Source organism: Ciona intestinalis, chromosome 1 (assembly GCF_000224145.3).
Source record: "Ciona intestinalis chromosome 1, KH, whole genome shotgun sequence".
NCBI classification, from domain to species: domain Eukaryota; kingdom Metazoa; phylum Chordata; class Ascidiacea; order Phlebobranchia; family Cionidae; genus Ciona; species Ciona intestinalis.
This window is the reverse complement of record NC_020166.2, coordinates 2,255,636-2,275,342: the sequence shown is the minus strand read 5'-3', so window position 1 is coordinate 2,275,342 and position 19,707 is coordinate 2,255,636. Positions and strand designations below refer to the sequence as shown.

The following is a 19,707-nucleotide window of genomic DNA, read 5'->3' as shown; positions in this document are numbered from 1 at the left end:
AGATCATACTCCAGTCTATTATACTCCCTATGCTAAAAAGGGGGCACTGTTTTCTTTACACAATACCCATAATAACTCCCAACAATCTAATCTTTAAGCTGGAATTCACATAAAAGGTGAGAGTGGCATGCCCACCATGCAGAGTGAAATCAACACATTTCATAATTTCATTTCATAATTGAAATCTCACTTTTTACCATTTCAGTTCAATCATTTATGTTTTAATTCATCACATAATATGTTGTGTTTGGTGAAAAAAATTAAGCAATACGGTTAAGCTACATCCTACATACTGGATTTAGTAGAAACTAGAATTAGTTATTTTGCTCCTGTTATAGATTTTAGACAACTAGGCTAGAGAAAAATTTATAAGCATAAAATATACGGTTTATAAAATAAATGTGTTAATGTATGTTAATTTCATTATACTTATAGGGTATATTATAGATGTTTTATTTTTATTTTATAATACTTTATTATATATATAGATGATAAGATGTACCATATTTATATTATTAAGTTTTATAGTTTAAACGTATTGTAGTATAGTTATTTTTAAATTCAAACCAGCAATAGTGGTTACGATTATGAATATATAGTAATTTGAAAATAGCTAGCCATACTGTAGAAGTAGATAGCTAATTTTTTAGCTAAATATGATTTAGCTTAGGTGTCTTGTACAGTTTAAACCATGTTGTACTGTATTACCCTCGTCACTGCCACCATTGTGGGTGTATGTGTCCTTGGGCAAAAATGGCAATTATTCCACCTCAATGAACACTTATGAGGAAATTGTCAGCCATACATAGAACTTTAAAAAATAACAATTACCCACAAAGTAACATACATGATAACTCGTAGGCTGGCACGAGGTGCATGAAACAGAACACCCATGTTATAACGACTGTTAGTTTACGGCCACGCGAGGATAAAGCAAGTTACATTTATTCATTTATACCCATAATATAATTATCTTTTTATGTATGTGATATATAACTCAATTATGTGAATCAAACCCTGATCTGGTGCTAATATAGTTGAACGGTTCTTGTGTAAATTTATAATGCTATGTTTATCGGGATCTGGTGCTACAAATCAAATTGAAGAGACTGACAATGCCGTTCAGGCAAAATATATATTATCTTTTATATTAACGACTTATCAGACTTGATTTTTGTCTGTTACCTAATTTATAGCAACAGATCCTAATATAAACGTATATATATAAATATATATTATATATATATAGCATCATGTGTTCATGGTCTTAATTTGTGCATTCCATTACTAACATTAACACAACATAATAAAATGTTTCACAAATAATTAAGAGTGCATGGAATATTCCATTTCATTTGAATTCATTTCAAAACAATGGCCTTAATTTATAAATTCAAGGGGTTAGATCAATAATATGTTAATTGTTAAAGGATAAACTGTTTTGCAATTGGAAAATCCAAGGGTTTCCGCAAAGATAATCTCAGAATATGTTTGCCCACCCTGCTCCATATAAATCAAGGCCATTGTGAAAAAAACATCTTGTCATAGTTTTTATTCAAAACGAAAGCATCCTGAACCAGTTTTTGCATAAAATCTTCACAGAATAATCACAATTCATGAATAAAAATATGTGTAAATAAGAGAGCAATTTTATTATCTTCTCTCAACTGTGAATGTTGTATTACAACTTCTATTATAGCAATTTGCAGTAAGGTGGGGGAAGATGGGACACCGTTTTTCTATTTTCTCGTCCCATTTGGTAGTAAACAAAAAAACATTTCAAGATTTATAAAACCATATCCTTACGACTTCCATAGATCGTTATTTAAATAGTTTAAAAATGATCAGGAAATTTGAATATTATGTGCTAAAGGTGTCTCGTCTTTCCCCACTGTACTATATTATATTAAAATGCTTAAATCAGTTACTTTTGGGCCATGTATTTCACACTTGACAGGTATATCACACATGAAAACAAAAAAAAAGTTTAATTTAAATTTACCAAGAAAAATAAAAACATTTTTTTAAATGTTAACACACTCCAAAACTTAAATAGCCTACTCCAAAAAAACAGCAACATCTGCTTAAAAATTCATACTAACCTTATACAACAGTGGGTCACCGTCAAAAATTCAAGACAGCCGTCGTCACCCATAATTTGAACCCTGTATGGAATGAAGTGTTTGATGTAGTTGTACCTGACGTACCAACAACACAAATTCAATTCTCTTTGTTTGATGATGATGGCGCCCTAAACAAGTCAGATAACTTGGGAATGTAAGTTACTTGGTATTTTTTGTGTTTGGGACTTAATCATTTTTTATTTGATATTTTTTTAATTAAAAATTGAGACGTACTGAACATCTTAACATAAAAAGGTGTTAAATATTACAGATTTTTTAATTTTGCACAAACAAAATTTTCAACTCGAATAACAATTTTTTTCTTAATGAAAATGATACAGCTGGTACCAGTGAGACATAGTGAACATTTTATTATAAAAAAAATGAAAAATTTTTTAAGGGGAATTTTAAGGGGAATAATCCTTGTTATTACCTACTCTTGTGCAACCACATAATTTACATATGGCGGTTCATAGCCTATTTCAGGGAATGGCCTGCTAAAATTTTGGCAAAGGCATTTGGCATGGCCAGAAAATCACTTATTTATACCGTGAACATAAATTATTTTGTCACTGTAATTCTATTTCTTAACAAAGGTTATTGTGACGAATCAATTATTTATTGCAGGTGTTCTATTCCTGTCAAGTCAGTTTTCAAGCAAGGCATTATAGATGAGGTAATGTCTTAGTATTTGTTATTCAGTTCACCCTATTCTACATGGGTGAGGTTCTGCAGTATGCCATGCCATGAAACCTAAAACTTAGGCCAGAGTTGGCTCATTACCCCAAAATATACACATTCTATTCTACGTTGGTGAGATCCTGCAGCGAGATATATAACTTCTAACAAATTCTAAAACCTGAGATTTAGGCCAGTGTTGGCCCATTACTTCAAAACCCAGGGTGTTATCGTATGCAGTATGCAGTTCTGTTCCACTTAACCTAAATTTGATTATCTGTTTATATGCCAAAACTGCTTTACTAGTAAAGATACCTTTAACCCTGATGTTAGGTATCCATGCAAACAAGCCGAAGCATGATATACACTGTGTTTACCACATTAATTAATTAATGAGGTTCCCTATGTTTTACAGCTACAGGTTTAACTGCATTTTACCTCAGATTTTTAAACTATAAGTTAAAAGTATAAAAAAACTTAAATAAAAAGAAGATTTCCACTAAAACAAAACACACATTTCATAAACCTAATAAAAACATTCTGATTACAGTGGGTGCAGCTATCTGATGTCAGCACGGGTGCAATTCATGTTCGTTTGGAATTTTATGAACTTTCCGACAATCCTAAAGACTTGAAAGGGGTAAATCTTGAAAATTGGTTGCTCTTTATTACTGTACGGTATATAGGAATAGATTTGATCATATTATTTATTGATTCTAATGTCAATAACACTGTGTATAAAAGTCTAATCACATTCTTATAGATCTGTTTTTGTCATATTGTTTACCCCACTCTGCACTAAAAAGACCAAATTACTGAAACCATATTTATTTAAGAGTGATAGTTCTTTTTATATTATTTAAAATATAAAAGTGAAAGAACGTACAACAGTCTTTCTAAAACTTAAAAACTTAAACACATTAACTGTAGTAACCTCCTACAGAAAAGTTCCTACAGAAAGGCATGCCATGAGACCTGGAATTTAGGCCAGTGTTGTTTTAATTCCATCCTATTCTATATGGATGAGGTCCTATCCTACAGTTTAGCATGCCATGGGACCTGAGATTTAGTCCAAAGTTACATTGACACAAAAAATTCTACAATCCATTATTGGCCACTTGTTAAAAACAAGGTCCGTTAATTGTCTCGCCAAAGGACGCATACGCTGTCAATGGTAGCAGTATCGAGCATTGTACTTGGTACCCTTTGGTAAAAATTCAAGAGCCTAACTACTTCGTATAGACCCCATACCCCAATGCCTAAATATAAAATAAATACTTACTGAATTTTTTCTATTGCTTGTCGTTTTCATTCCATCCTATTCTATATGGATGAGGTCCTATCCTACAGTTTAGCATGCCATGGGACCTGAGATTTAGTCCAGAGTTACTTTGACACAAAAAATTCTACAATCCATTTGTGACCACTTGTTTGAAACAATGTCCGTTAATTGTCTTGCCAAAGGACGCATACGCTGTCAATGGTAGCAGTATCGAGCACTGAACTTGGTACCCTTTGGTTAAAATTTGAGAGCCTAACTACTTCGTGGCCCCATACCCCAATGCCAAAATATAAAATAAATACTTACTAAATTTTTTCTATTGCAGGCGCTTAACCATTCTCATATGAATGACAAACTATTTTCATCTTTTCTCAATATTTACGTCGATGGAGCACAAAACCTACCAGTAAGTAAAATTTTTAACATTTTTTAATTATTTCTTCAAAAAAAATAGCAAAGATCATGCTGTTTAAAAAGCAAAAAAATAAAAAACAAATAAGTTATTTATTTGTTTAAAAATGAAACCGAAAATATGTTATTTAAAAAGTGAAGAAAATAGAATCAACAGCAAAACAACAGGTGTTAAAACACGCTATTAATAAAATGTGTGAAAGCTAAAAGTGGGCTGTTGTACCAATATCTCATAAATTATTAAAAATTCATTTCCCAGGCAAAAAAGTTGTCTAGATTTAATTAGAAATGAGTTAAATCATTTTTTCGCATACTACAAACTTTTCAATAATAAGTTGAAGGATTTGTTTTTATGAAAAAATATGATCAGAAATTGTTGCCAAAACTATTTATAAGACTATATGACTGTCATATATAGTGGCGTAGCCAGGGGGGGATTTTGTGGGTTGATTTTGTGGGTTGTGCCCCTCCTCTAATAAAATCTTTATAAATTAACATTTTACCTTGTTTTTTTTGCTCTAATTTTTTTTAAAGATTGAAATTGAAATTCCCCTGTCTATTTTTCCAGCTACGCCATTGATCATGTGTGTGTGATATTTAAGCAATTTATTAATTCATTTTATTTATTATTATAGGAATTTAACCAAGAATGCTATGACGCAAACCCCCAGTTGAAAATTACTTTGCCAGGAAAGGAACCTCTCAAAACTCGGGTGTGTATGTGTGTTGTGTCATACAACTTTTAAAATCCCATAACATAATGCTGATATGACATTAGTTTTATATGGAGCTACATTAAATACTGATAAAATAACTTATATAGTAGGGTGGAAAAAAATGGGACACCTTTTTGTTCTGTTTTCTCGTCCCATTTGGTAGTAAACATGAAAAAATTGAAACAATTATAAAACTGTATCCTCACGACTCCCATAGACCGTTGTTAATTATTCAAAACAAGATCAGGATATTTGGATATTACAAGCTAAAGGTGTCTCATCTTTCCCCACCCTACTGCATTCATTTGTGTCGTTAAACTATGCTCTTACCAGGTTGCCATGCACACCAACAACCCAGTTTGGGAGGAAAACTTCCATGTTTTAATCTCACACCCTGAGTTAGACCTTGTTACTTTTCAAGTAAGTTTCAATATTTGTTTTCTTTAATTTAAAAAAAAAAGAATATTTAAAAAAAAATAACTGGGACCACTTTAAGTCAAATTTATTTTTTATATATAAGGAACTAATTGATTTGTCATAAATACTTTTTTTTTAATTTGAGTTGTTCATTTTACCATGCAATAGTATACTGTCATTTTTTTCATTTTTTTAACAATACTTAACTACGTATCTATCCCCAATTTTTTTTTCAGGATTTTTTCCTTTTTTCATGATTTGAGTTTTAGACAGTTATGTTGGTATACAGAAATATGTAAACTTTAGCTGTTGAGCAAGTTACAAACAAGATTTGATTATGTAGCTCTAACTTCATTTAAAATATGTTGTGTATTATTGGTAACTAAACTATTCATATTTTTCATTTAAAACATGTTGTGTGCTTACGATTGGCATCACTTTTTACAACTATCCATGCACTTTATTTTTATGTAAGCCACACATTTGATATAATTTGTACTTCACAATTTATATGAGTTAGAAACAAGTTCTAATTTTAAGTGTAGACAAAATCTGCATTAGAAGACATGTTAAATATAACATTGTTTTGTACTTTTGGCTTGTAAAATACTAAAGAATTATTTATATGCCGCACATGGTCTAAACCATAGGCCATACACCCAGGGCATAGACTTGGGTTTTTTGGGGGAAGGGGTCCTTTTTGTGTAGAAAAAAAAAAATTTTAAACAAATTTTTTTTGAACAATTATTTTTTTAATTTCCTCAAATCTTTTTTTCTGACTGCACCATCGCACACTCCTGATCTAATACATCAGCTTATAATATCAGATTAAAAGAAAGGACGGTATCAAGTCAACCCTCATGCAGCACAGTGATGCGCTGCGTAAAGTCTTACTTATGAAAACAGAACCATCGGTATAATTGTACCTGCTGTAACAATTTGTTGCTTTGATTAGTTGTTTTTGCTTTCTTTGTTAGTAGCTTCTGTTAGAAAAGTAGAACTTGCTGTGCAACACTGAAAAAATAATGTGTGCATCACTAAAAAATCAAAATATTCGAGAAGAATTTATGACACTGGAAAAAACATGACACAGAAAAGAAAATATAATGTGCAACACTAAAAATTTGTTTATAAAAGTAGTTCAGTTCAATTTTCAGCTCAGTTTATTTTTAGTTTTGCAAAATATTATTTGTTATTAATATTATTAAATCAACCTTTTTTTACAAACACACAGTACACTGGCAGTGAGCTTGTTATACGTTTAAAAACACTTTTTACTGAGTTATTTGAAGTTTTGTAGTAAATATTAAAACCACTAAATTTCCTTCAATTCAGTTTTTTTACTTTTGTTTTTTTACTTTTTGTTTATTTTGCTTTTATTATTTTAGCATAAAATTATATTACATAAACCTATTAAGTTTGTTTAACAAAAAAATTGTATTTTCTATTTTAATTTTTTCACTAACTTATTGCAGGTTATTATTTTCGTACTTAAAAAATGTAATAAACATACCTTGGGATTCATGTAACCTTTAATCGGATCCATTATCATATGATTTCATGATGAATGATGATTTATTCAATCATTTTTGTGATACTCTTATGAAATATGATCAACTTTGTGATATTCTTACCAATCACAAAATTCTACTCAACTTTTTCATGCTTTCACGAAATAATGATTAACTTTGTGATAATATAACCATTCACAAAATTATGCTTTCACGAAATTATGATCAATTTTGTGATAGTCTTATTCACAAATTCTCATCTTTATGATAATATCACAAACATGATCATCATACTTGTGATACCTTCACTTTATTTTCATGAACACAATATTTTCACATTTGTGATACTCTCATGAACACAATATTTTCACATTTGTGATACTCTCATGAACACAATATTTTCACATTTGTGATACTCTCATGAACACAATATTTTCACACTCGTGATATTCTCATAATCATATGATCCCCTCACAGATGGAAAACGATCACGGGAACCAGAATCTTGGTTTCATGAAATTCCCGCTGAAACATCTTCTCCGAGCACAAGACATGACGATCGAACATCCGTTTACTCTCAAATCATCAGGTCCCTCATCTGTTCTTAATATGCGACTCACGCTTCGGGTAAGTGGATATTTGCACACTTTCTCTTTTTACATTTTTTCAATGCTAACTAGTGTGTTTTTTGCACTTTATTTTTTTCAAATCTAACGAGAGTCTTTTAGCATATTTTTTTCCTTTAAAATCTAATGAATATCTTTTTACATTTTCTTAAATCTAACAAGTGCGTATTTGCACATTTTTTCAAATCTGCCCTTTTTGCTTTTTTCTGTTTGTGTAGGTGTCTTTTTTTATATGAAAAAAAAATGTCTAAAATCTGTTTTTTGTGAGTCTTTTTGCTTTTCCCTTAATTAGACGTCCAACTTGAAAATATTTAAACATAAAACGTTGCTTCACAGAATACTCTCTGAATATTACTACATACATTATCTCACAGTAAGTGTATATGTTAGTGTATTAACTCAAAATTTATCTCTGCAGATTTTAAAGTTAAAATCACTGTCAGAGTCACCAGAAGCAAAATTCACCGTCCACACAAAACCAAAAGAACCTATGGATAATACAGGTTTGTGTTCATGCTACCATGAAATAAAACACCCTTTTTTCACAAGCATGAAATAGAACACAATTTCTAGTGTAAATAACCTTTTACCCACTCATCTGGTATGAAAGGACAATAATTTCTACATCCCCTGATAAGTCTTGCCGTATGTATAACATATGCAGTAGTAAAATTAATATACACTTGACATTCCCTAAAGTTTGTCGTCACGCCACTCCAAGTTTGTGAAGCTCAAGGATGCCATTTTCCGACATCGAGGAAATTAGTCACTGCCTAAATTAGATTTTGCTTTTTTGTCGTCCGACCAAAATTTTAGTTAACAAGTTTTGGCCGACTAAACTTCTGAAATAAGTAATGCACAGAAAATTAGTCGGTTGACTAAACTTAAAAAGAAACACCGACTAAATTTTAGTCAGAAGTTTTTTTAATTTTTAGTTTTAGACACTGACTAAATAGTGGTAACCAATAGTTAACGCAGTCGACGAGTTTAAACGGTAGCGAGAAAACCTATGATGTAACATATTATTAATGATAGAAAACACAAGCAACTCACCATCTGTGGATGCATCAGAGCCAAGTGAATCTGGAAGCTCATTTTCACGATCTACAGGACCCACTGAGTTTGGTAAATATATATATAGGACTTTTTAACATCAAATTTTTACGTGTTTGAGACCAAAATGAGCTTTCCGGGTATTGAGGTAATGGGCCTAAATCCCAGATCCCTGACAAGGACCTCATCCACATAGAATAAATATAATTTTTTTCCGGAAATCCCATATTCCATATTCGTGTTTTTAACAATTAATAACGCTCTTTTAAAGTTATAAAAAACAATTTTTTTTTAAATTTTGTAAATATTCGTTGTTATTACCAAATGGGGTGTTAGAAGTGAGTGAGAGTATAGACCGTCATACCCCAACGTACTATATGGAAAAATATTTGATATTATTTTGAATTATATGTGGTTGATATTCTTAACAGTTGACCCCACACTCAAGTCGTTTTTTGGTAAGAAGTTGGCATGTGTTGTAGTTTGTGCACACTAGTATTGTTAATTATGACATCACAGAAACACTCTGTGGCAAAATAAATACAGCAATTAAAAAAATATCTAAATTTACAAAAATTAAAAAATCTAATGTTTTTGAAAAAATTCTATAAATTAAAAAAAAAATGGCAGCACTGTATATTTTGATTGTGCATCACTGAAAAGTTGGTCTGTGCCTGAAACATGCTTCATAACAAAGTTACATTTAATTTTCTTTATCTTAACTATTTGTATAACTTAATTTTGCCTTTTTCCTATTTTTAACTTTTTTCTTAAATTTGCTTTTCTCTTGTGGTGTTGCATTTGTGTAATACAATAGACCAGTTTTTTAACTGTTTAATTTTTAAATTTTGCCTTTTTATTTTCAAAATAATTAAACACCAACAGGGAAAACATAAAATTGCCCTAAAATCTATTTTATCGCAAAACATAATATTTAGCTTTGATCACACTATACAGCAAACAGGCTTAACTTTTTACTGCCACGGTTAATTTGCTACACTTACTTCTAAGCTATGCAGGTGGCTATTCCATATGTTGTATTCTAATTATTTGATAACTTTTCTTTTGCACAGGGTGCTGCAAAATGCGCTTAATTTAAGTTATAACATACATTGGTTATAAATGGAATGAATGTAATTGGGTAATGGGTATCAGTCTACCATATCAAGTTTTAGTTATATACCATATTTTATAAATATAGTGGTGAGGGGGAGATGGGACACTTTTCGCACATAACATCCAAATATTCTGATGGTGTTTTAAACAATTTACAACGGTTTATGAGTCTTGAGAATTTGGTTTTATAATTCCTTGAATGTTCTTTATTTCCACTATCAAATAGGACATAAAATAGTATGAAAAGGTGTCCCATTTTACCCCACCCTACTATATATAATACCCTATAGATACCAGGTCTTGAAGTATAATTATAAATTACAAAAACTTGTTTTTAGTTTATGTTTATCCATAGGTGCCTCACTTATGGAAAAACAATTTCCTTTAGAATTTTGCCCCTCTTTATTTAATCGTTGTATTATTACCAGTCTTCTCTTATTATGTGTACCCAAATTTACTTAATTCAAGTTATATTCCAAAGCATGCATGTCCTATCATATATAGTTCTCAAATTATTATTAATAAACCATAATATATATAAGCTAACAAAAAAACATTTTTTTTCATTTTTTTCTTGACTAAACGAATGTCACCCCTAACAGAGGGGATTACCCCTTCACCCTCGGGGTTGCGGTCGAACACGTCGCTTGATAGGACATCTAGTGCTGCCTCGGAGATATCTAATGTTGGGGAAATATCGAACCTGAGAAAACGACTCAACGCAAGGTTGGTTTCTGTTGTTTGTTTTTTTATTTATTTTTTGTTTGGATAGTTTTTTTTTTGCTTATGAACCAAAAGATTAATAGTACCTGTTTGCGGATATATATTGTAATTTTGTGGGTAATGTTTTGTAAATTTTTAAAATTTAAAATTGGTTTCGTTTTTTTGTATTTAATAACAAAGTTTAAATTGTTTCTTCTTTTTTTTATTTTTTTGTGACAACAACAAAATTTAAAATGTTTTCTAATTTTTATTTATGTGATAATAACAGTTTTTTATATTTTATTTTTTTACTATAGGGTACAGAACAGCAACAATATTGAAACAAATGACAATGGATTAGGAAGACTGGAGTTGACCATTCGTTATTATAATAAACATCTTGTGGTCGTTGTTTTAAGGGCAGCGTAAGTGGTTAATGGAATTTTCAAACGAATCTAACTTATTTAACCTTGCGTGGTGGGGCAACAATAATGGCCATAACACAGGTGTTGTGTTTCATACACCTCCTGCCCGCTTACCAGTTAACATGTTTGTAACTAGTAGGTTATTATTTTTTTGGATTTTTTATTTTTTTATTTAGTAACTGTTTTATTCTATTTGGGTAAGGTCCTCCAGTGGCACAGCCAAAAAAATATACGAAAAAAAAATATAAAAAAATTGGGGGAAAAAAGTGAAAATAGATTACCGTGGGACCTGAGATTTAGGTTAGATTTGGCCCATTACCCTGATACTCAGAGTGCTAGAACCCATTAGTGACTACTGAAAGCAATGTCTGTTAAGTGTCTTGACCGTTTTAAAACGTTTTTTTGTTGTTCAGGAATTTAATTGTTTGTGATGATGATGAGAAAACATCGGACCCTTACGTTCGAGTTTACATACTCCCTGATAAGCGATCGCGAAAGAAAACTAAGGTCATCAAAAACAACCTAAACCCAGTATGGGACCAAAGGTGGAAAATATTGATCAAAATAAATTAATGTAACTTTTTTTTAAATAATTTTATACGTTTTTAAATGAATTAATATCAATTTGTTTATCCTTGTGTGCCAGGAAATGACAATTGTTATAACACAGGTGTTCTGTTTCGTACACCTTGTGCCCGCTTACATGTTACCTACATATGTGACTTATCTTTGCATGGTGGGGCAACGGCAGTCGTTATAACACCAGTATTATGATTTATGTTTCAATAAAAACTGCATAAAACTTTTAAAAAAGTTAAATGTAATCTGACATTTTTTGAACAATATTATAATTTTAATTTTTCTTTTTTCCATTAAAATTTTTACAGACTAGAATTTGATGTTTCAAAAAGTGAAGTGATGCACAAAAAACTTCACGTCTCCGTGAAAAATCAAACTGGATTTCTGTCATCAGAGAAAGTATTAATGGGCCAAGTGATTGTTGACCTTTCAAAACTTGATTTGCACCAGCCTACCACTGAATGGTAAACATCTAAAAATTTAAAAAAAATTTGGAGGGGAAAAATTTTAGAAACCATTTTTTTAACAAAAATGACACTTCAAGAGTTTTGCATTTTTTTCTGAAATTTAGATCAGGATTGGCCCATTACCCCTAACTATTTTTTTTCAAAATAATTTTTTTTCATTAAAATTTATTCATAAATACAGTTATTTCTACCTGAAGTGAAAATTTAATTCTGAATACCTTTATGTAGGTATAACCTACAATTTTCTAACATCGCAGAGTCATTAGTTGAAAGCCAAAACCTTTTAACTGATAGTTCACAGCCAGTAGATGGTTTGAGGTTTTTGGTTGGGGGTTGGGTTTAACTTTTTATAACATTAAAATAAAAATTCCACCCCTTTTGCTGGCATTTAAATTTAAGGCTTCAGTTGGCATAAAACTAAACGTTTGGTAAAAAAATAGCTTGTAAAATTTGCATCTTATTAATTGCATTTTTGCCTAACAAGCTAAATTGAGCAAACTACTTTTTAACTGTCTGTTTACTACTAAACTTCTGTAAGCTCTGACTTGCATATGTTTCAACTGTAAATAATTTCGAATAAACTTTTCCTTAGAACTATCGGTATGAAAATATTGAATAATGTAATATAGTAGGGTGGGGGAAGATGGGACACCTTTTCAATCTATTTTCTTTTCCAATTTGATAGTAAACAAACATTTAACGATTTTTTATAAAACTTTATCCTCGCGGCTCCCATAGACCGTTGTTCATTGTTTAAAACACGATCAGGATATTTATTTATTATGTGTCAAAGGTGTCCCATTTTCCCCCACCCTACTATATTTCAATGCAACTTTGGATTTTAGCAAAACCCTCATTTTTAAAACACTTTGACCTTCTAAATTAAACTAAACTAAAGCAATATTAGATTAATACAATATGTTAAGGTAAAAATGGCAGTATTAGATAACTATTCTACTCTGGTCTAAATCTCTAACCCTCTGAAATAGTTAACCATAAGACTCACCTATATAGAAACAACGAGAAAAATTTAATGACCTCTCGTTTCCAGGTATAATCTTCAGGTTGCAACTTGATTTGATCTTCACGGACATCAGTTAAATATATTTTTATTGCCAAGTATTAAACTTATATTGGTGAAATAATAGTATTCCTGTAAAACTTGCATTTTTTCCATCTGTAATTGCACTTTTTTTGCAACATACTAAACTGGTCATATTTCTTTAACACTGCATATTTTTCTGTTTATTATTTCATTCAGCACACTACCATTAAAATGTCTATTTTGTACCGATTCTGTAAGGTCTAACCTGCATTTACACTTGTCTTTACTATATATAAAACTCACATAAATTTTCCAGCAACTGGCAGTGCTAATTTTTTGTTCCCAAGTAACAAATATATTGTTGTTTTTTTCGGTTCTATTTATCATTTTAATAAAAGTTTTATTAACAAGTTGTGTTGTTGTAACACGTAAGAACATTTTGCTGTGTTTTGACTGACCAGACAGAATAAGAACTTTAGTGACTAATTTCATTTTAAAATTTCATAAATAAAGTAGGTTCATGGACTAGTCAAAACAAAATAACGATAAAAATAACAAAACTGAGATGACAGCCTTAAATGAGATGTAAACGTGTAAATGTAGTCGAGCCATCAAAACTGAAAATGTCGTATTCATCATCAGATGCACTCTGCAATACACAATTAAATTGACCTAAATTTAAACAGATAGCCTAAGGGACTAAAAAATGTAAGAACCCGAACAAATATTACGTTGGCAGACGTATTTGTCTTACACATTGTCAAGATTTGGGTGAGAAAAATGAGACACCCTTTTATTTTTCCGTCCCATTTGGTAGTAAACAAAGAATTATAAAACTATATCCTCACGACTTCCATAGATCGCTGTTAATTGTTTAAAACGCGATCAGGATATTTGGATAATATGTGCTGAACCCATGTTACTATCCCTGCCTCCCCCGCATTTTTAAATATGTGTTGCCTATTCATGAAAATACTCAAATAAGTTGCAGAAAGATTAGTTCCAGTATTAATATTAAAACACAGATGATTAGAAACACAACAAACAATTAATATTACCTCATTTCTAACAAGTGCACTGTAACTGTCTTGTCTTTCTTCACTAAATAAAATGGGTAAAAGTTTTTGCTTAGAAAATGGACGCGTGTAAAACGTAACGTGCTCGATAACAATACCCTGACTGACATAAATAATAACGCACATAATAGGAACGCGTAAGATTGGATTTAAACTGCATAAATATGACTTCTTTACTATTTTTTAAAAAGGGGGGTTAATTTTACAAAATAACTTGTTTTTTTTAACTTTTTTTATTTTTATTTTAAATAAGATTTAAAGAAGGGAATCCTGACCCTCCATGACCCCCCTTTGTATACTAGTAACCATAGGTGCAAATTTTTGAACTAAAAAGTGACATACTTTGTTTTAACAAGTGCGCAAAAATGTTGCATCTAAACCAGTATGATATGTCACTCAAATTATAAAGGTAAATTTTTTTAGAAACTTACATTTTAAAAGCAGGTTGTGTAATAGCTCCACTCCCACCACTGTTGATCTAAAATGTTTTGTAAAATTTATGAATGTTATAACATTAACATATAATTATGTAAACCAAAACAGTATACTGGTAAAAACACTTTTTGCATGTTTAACCCTTAATTTGTAAGATAAACAATTTATTACCAACCTTAGTCTTAGGTTGTTGTTTTTTGTTCACTTTCTTCGACTTTTTTCTATTTCTCGTAGATTTTCTTCTGACTGGCTCAGGTAATGCTTTAACTGTCTGTAAAGAAAATGAGTGCAACCTATTATCCTCCAAGCTACAATGATTTAATGTAACCTATTTATCCGCGTACGGCGGGGCTATAACTGTCGTTATAACGCAGGTATTCTGTTTCATAACCTTGCGCTGGCTTGCCAGTTACCATGTGTTCACGTATGTAACTTTATGGGTGATTAATTTAGTTTTTTTTCTCTTTTTTTGTTATGTCTGGCTAATAATACAGCAAGGGTTCTTTTTGAAGCATGCCCCCCCAATGAAGATCTCAACAAACTTGCGCCCCCCCCCCCTCTTTTTGTTAAATTATCACAGTGATGTTTAATTAATTAATAAAAGCACACAGCGATTATTTGCGTCATAATAGGGATGACACCTCATCATTTAGCATGTGTAAGAGGTTTAAAAGCACGCCTAAATGTTTGCTTTTTAGGTGCGTCGTATTTTAGGCTTTTGAACAACACTGTAATAACACTTTATTTTAACATTTTTCGCGCCCCCCTCTGAGTGTTACCCAGTTTAAGAACCACTGTAATACAGTTTGGGTGTTCGGGTAACGGTCCAAATCTGCTGTAAATCTTAAATACTCAAAAATTCTCCCCCCCCCCATATAACAGTATGGGCTATGCTTATAAACCAGTAAAACTAAAGCACATGTAGAATACACTTATAAACATAAAAACTTTGCACTAAGCAATTTACCATATCCTAAAAGTATTTCGCATTCGGTAAAAAAATACCTTCAACAAGCAACCTTCAGTTTCTTGATCTTGAAGGTTAAAGACTTGAGACAACGGAGATAAATCTTTCAGGTTCCTTCTGAAATAATTATTGAGTTATTTACTGTAGTAAATTCGGCCGATCGGACCCCGATCTTGTATAAAAAATGTAACAAGGATTTGGTTCTACGAAAACGTAACAGACAAAAATCGTCCAATTGTTTAATAAAAGATATATTTTTCCTAAGTGACATCGTCAGTCTTGACGTTGCTACCGTTTTGGGGTTGTTTAGCTGTAACAGCCACGCATTTTAATTACCACTTTTTTCACACTTCTGTTTACGTGTTTTAACAACTGTTGATTTTCACTATCGTTTTCACAAAAAAAATAAAAAAATAATTTTGTGTATGAAACAGAACACCTGTGTCAAAACGACTTTCATGGCTCTACCACGTGAGAATAAAACAAGTTAGTCATTTATTGATTCAATACCTTGATCTAAGTCGAGAATGTGATGTTAAATTAACGTTGGGTGTTCCATAATTCTCTTTGTCCACAAATCTTGTCGTTTGCTTGATACAATTAACTGTAAAAGAAACGTTCAAATTTAATACCATTTAATTTTACTACACTATAATAAAATTGTCTCAGTTTAAAACTAAATACTTACCACAATTTTTTTAGGTTTAATCAAGAAATGAACTAAATATAAATTTCCTAATGAAGTTCCGCCAGATGGCAGACAAAACGTCAGAAATACACTATATTTTATATTATATAAGCAGCTAAAAGATTATTTAAATTTACATTGTTTTATGTAACTAAAATATTAAGCATGAAAATTATGTTTCAGTACATTATTAGAATACAAATTTTAAACTGTGTAGACTTACCCACACTTTGAACAGGGTTTACAACAGATATTGGAGAATTCCTTTGACTAAAGGTAATGCCTGAAATAAGTAGGTAAAGCATGAATGAATGAATGAATGCAAAAAAATGGCAGTCATTATAACATGGGTGTTATGTTTCATACACCTCTTGCCAACTTGCCATTTGCCGCATCTGTAACTTTGTGGGTGATTTTTTATCCGTATGGCTGACAATTTCGAAAACACATTAGTGACCATTGGGCTGGAGCAATTGCAGTTAAGTGTTTTAAAGGAAATTGATTCGAATTTCACGGATTAAAAATTCTGCATTGTGCATCCCAAAATTCTGTATGCAAGTGTAATTGCATTTTTTTAATGTCACCACAGAGCAAAGTTATCACAACGCTTATGGATCTGGAATTACACCAAAATGACTACAACCTGCAGCAGATATTTACCAAGTATTTAGTACTTTCTGTTGCACAAATAAATATAATCACATTCAGATAACAGAATGAGTCGTTTTTTTCAATTTACTTACCAGGCAACTTACAAACTTGTGGAGAATATTGAGTGCATGAATCACTAGTTGTAGGTTTATGTGATTTTTTAACCTCTGCCAAACTTGATAAAATCTCCTGCTGTAAAAAAGTTGACAAATTCAGTTTGTCCTTGCTACCACTATAGGTGTATTTGTCCTAGGGCAAGAACTTAACAAAAATTGTTCCAACTCAGAGGTCACTAATGGGTTGTCTAAATTATCAGCCATATTTAGAAAAAATTAAAAATCCACAAAAAAATATTCACCTACAAAGTAAAATACATGGTAACTTCTAAGCTGGCACAAGGTATATGAAACAGAAAATCTGTTATAAAGACTGTCGATTTTTGGCCACGCAAAATAAATAAAGTTATATACATTCACATAGTTAGCAACCTACCAAAGCAGACTCAGGAATTTTGTGTTGTAGTAACTTCACAGATTCTTGAACGGATTTTAATTCAATATCTCTCAACTTTCCAGCACTTTTTAATTCTTCAATAAGCTGGGAAAACATTTTGTTTTTGATTTAACTTAGATTTCAGTATTTTTTCAGGTTAACACTGACAAGTTTTCTACAGGGCTGACAAAACTAAGGCTTTAAATAAAATCTATAACAATAATTTTATTATTTTTTTCAAATCTCTCCGTTACATGTTTTTGTGCAACAGTCAGTTTAAAAACATGTTTCTTTATTCTAGTTTGTAAGCAGACATATTCACTATTTAGAGAAAAAAAGAGCATTTTTTTATTCAAAATAAAAAACAGACTCAAATCGGAAAAGTTTAAACACTGACTTGGTCAAAAGTTTCGTTACAAAATAAATACAATACCTTTATAAATGACTCAATCGATTTTTGTTGCGATTCCTCGAATTTCGTCATTCGTTCAGACACTGTTATTAAAATCCAATTGTTATAATATATCTATATCATGTTTGTCCAAATGTTTCAGATTTTTTACCTTTTTTAAATTTTTCACAAACTTTTGTTGAATGTTCTTCTAACAGTTTGGATATAAACTGGTGACTGAATTCTCTAAACATAAATACGTGAGTTTATTAATAAATACTGTACCAGAAAATCAGAAAAAAATAGGTTCAGTTGCATTTAACTTTTACTACAAACATAATTTATCCCATAAACTGTTACTGCCTTATATATCTAATTCTCACCGCATTTTAGAATTTGTCACAAAATTTCCATTAAAATTATTATAATTTATTTAATAAAAACAATTTGACCGATTTTAAAGTCAAAGTTAACTAATCTGGTATAAAAAACGTAATGTATTTCCAAAATTGCAAATGTTGTCCATTTTTTATATTGAACGAGCCACTAGGAAAACAATACCAACCTTTCAGCGCGTTCTTTCGCTTTTGTCTTTTCTGATTCCATATATGGACGAAAATCTTCATCAAAAGGTTTAGTGTCTGCTCCATATCGCGGCGCTTGGTTTAGACTGCTCATTGAAGAATAAGCGGAACTCAACCGGGTTTGGTTGAACGACTTTGCCCAGCCAGTGCTGTCCTAGAAAAAGTAACAGCAATTTATTCAGACTTAGTTGTCTGACATTGACAATTGCCGAACCCCATCAAAAGTTTTTTTGTCACTTTTTGTTTGATTTAGCAATTTGCATTTAACTGAAAAATAGTTATTATATATATACCCATTAAAACGAAAGTTAAAAAGGTAAAAATAAGCCAAATAAATATAGTTTTTACCCACAACAGCTGTTGGGGAAAATAATGTTTAGCGAGCTAGGGGGTTGTCATTTCTTATCCCAAGTACCCAATTGTTTTGTATTACCCCACTTAACTATAGGCCTATATATATATATATAATTTATGAATTTCTAACAAAAATATAGAACCATAAATACAGAAAATGGCATGTCAGAAGTACTAACAAAAATTCTGCACATTTTTGTCTTTTTTTTATACATAACATGTTTTAGACTTTTAGTTTAAAATTAAAATTATTAAATCAAAACCTGTGACTGAGAAGAACTTCCATAAAAATTCTGAGAATCCTCTTTTGATTGCGAGTTGCGAGCTGAATCATCATCCTGGTATCTTCTATTGTATGGATCAGACGCCTGAAATAAATATATAGTAGGGTGGGGAAAGATGGGACACTTTGTCATTCTATTTTCTCGTCTCATTTGGTAGTAAACAACCAACATTTAAAAAATTATAAAACCGTATCCTCACGGCTCCCACAAATCAATGTTAATTGTTTAAAACATGATCAATCAAGATATTTGGATATTAAAATCGTAAAAAAATTCGTGCATAGTTTACAGTTAGTTTATAATTAATACTCCTGTAATAGTTAGGTGCAAATATCAACGCGAATTCCCAGGAAAAAAATATTTCAGACAAAAATCCGTTCAATATTGTGAAAAAACATGCGCAAAAATAAATTTCCAATCTGGAATAATAGGAAGTTACAAACAGTCTTCTATATCCATCACATTCTATCATATATATATATATAGGCATTTTTAGGCTACCCTTTTTTTGTGGTATGCCTTCAGTTTTGCATTTTTCTTGACACTGCTGTACATATGAGCATTCCATGGGTTAATTTTTGACTTTTGTGAATACACTGGTTGGTCCGTAATATAAGGTGGGCNGGTCAACAGA

At 31.1% G+C, this 19,707-nt stretch overlaps 2 protein-coding genes across 10 annotated transcripts in view; one reads left to right on the top strand and one right to left on the bottom strand.

The window, feature by feature from the left end:
* LOC100180712 (extended synaptotagmin-2) overlaps window positions 1-13,561 on the top strand; it is a 27,608-nt gene extending 14,047 nt beyond the window's left edge. For 4 of the 6 annotated variants that reach the window (XM_009863876.3, XM_026838827.1, XM_018815986.2 and 1 more), the window contains 13 exons: window positions 3,352-3,441; window positions 4,409-4,489; window positions 5,130-5,207; window positions 5,544-5,630; window positions 7,616-7,765; window positions 8,183-8,267; window positions 8,800-8,889; window positions 9,249-9,275; window positions 10,536-10,659; window positions 10,953-11,060; window positions 11,474-11,605; window positions 11,948-12,103; window positions 13,158-13,561. In XM_009863876.3, the coding sequence (XP_009862178.1) occupies window positions 3,352-3,441; window positions 4,409-4,489; window positions 5,130-5,207; window positions 5,544-5,630; window positions 7,616-7,765; window positions 8,183-8,267; window positions 8,800-8,889; window positions 9,249-9,275; window positions 10,536-10,659; window positions 10,953-11,060; window positions 11,474-11,605; window positions 11,948-12,103; window positions 13,158-13,182 (1,233 nt within the window). In that variant the 3' untranslated portion in view covers window positions 13,183-13,561. The remainder of the gene's footprint in view (window positions 1-3,351; window positions 3,442-4,408; window positions 4,490-5,129; window positions 5,208-5,543; window positions 5,631-7,615; window positions 7,766-8,182; window positions 8,268-8,799; window positions 8,890-9,248; window positions 9,276-10,535; window positions 10,660-10,952; window positions 11,061-11,473; window positions 11,606-11,947; window positions 12,104-13,157) is intronic. The other 2 variants (XM_018815990.2, XM_018815992.2) reach the window with 2 other exon arrangements.
* Window positions 13,535-19,707, bottom strand: part of LOC100183067 — a 6,989-nt gene continuing 816 nt past the window's right edge. The window contains exons 3-15 of one of the 4 annotated variants that reach the window (XM_009863879.3): window positions 19,053-19,157; window positions 18,417-18,589; window positions 18,024-18,097; window positions 17,894-17,955; window positions 17,461-17,565; window positions 17,061-17,160; window positions 16,541-16,600; window positions 16,140-16,233; window positions 15,668-15,746; window positions 14,838-14,933; window positions 14,659-14,705; window positions 14,210-14,252; window positions 13,535-13,800 (exon numbers count right to left, since the gene is read on the bottom strand). In XM_009863879.3, coding sequence (XP_009862181.1) covers window positions 13,726-13,800; window positions 14,210-14,252; window positions 14,659-14,705; window positions 14,838-14,933; window positions 15,668-15,746; window positions 16,140-16,233; window positions 16,541-16,600; window positions 17,061-17,160; window positions 17,461-17,565; window positions 17,894-17,955; window positions 18,024-18,097; window positions 18,417-18,589; window positions 19,053-19,157 — 1,113 coding nt within the window. In that variant the 3' untranslated portion in view covers window positions 13,535-13,725. Of the gene's footprint in view, window positions 13,801-14,209; window positions 14,253-14,658; window positions 14,706-14,837; window positions 14,934-15,667; window positions 15,747-16,139; window positions 16,234-16,540; window positions 16,601-17,060; window positions 17,161-17,460; window positions 17,566-17,893; window positions 17,956-18,023; window positions 18,098-18,416; window positions 18,590-19,052; window positions 19,158-19,574; window positions 19,650-19,707 lie in introns of all 4 variants that reach the window. The other 3 variants (XM_026838843.1, XM_009863877.3, XM_009863878.3) reach the window with 3 other exon arrangements.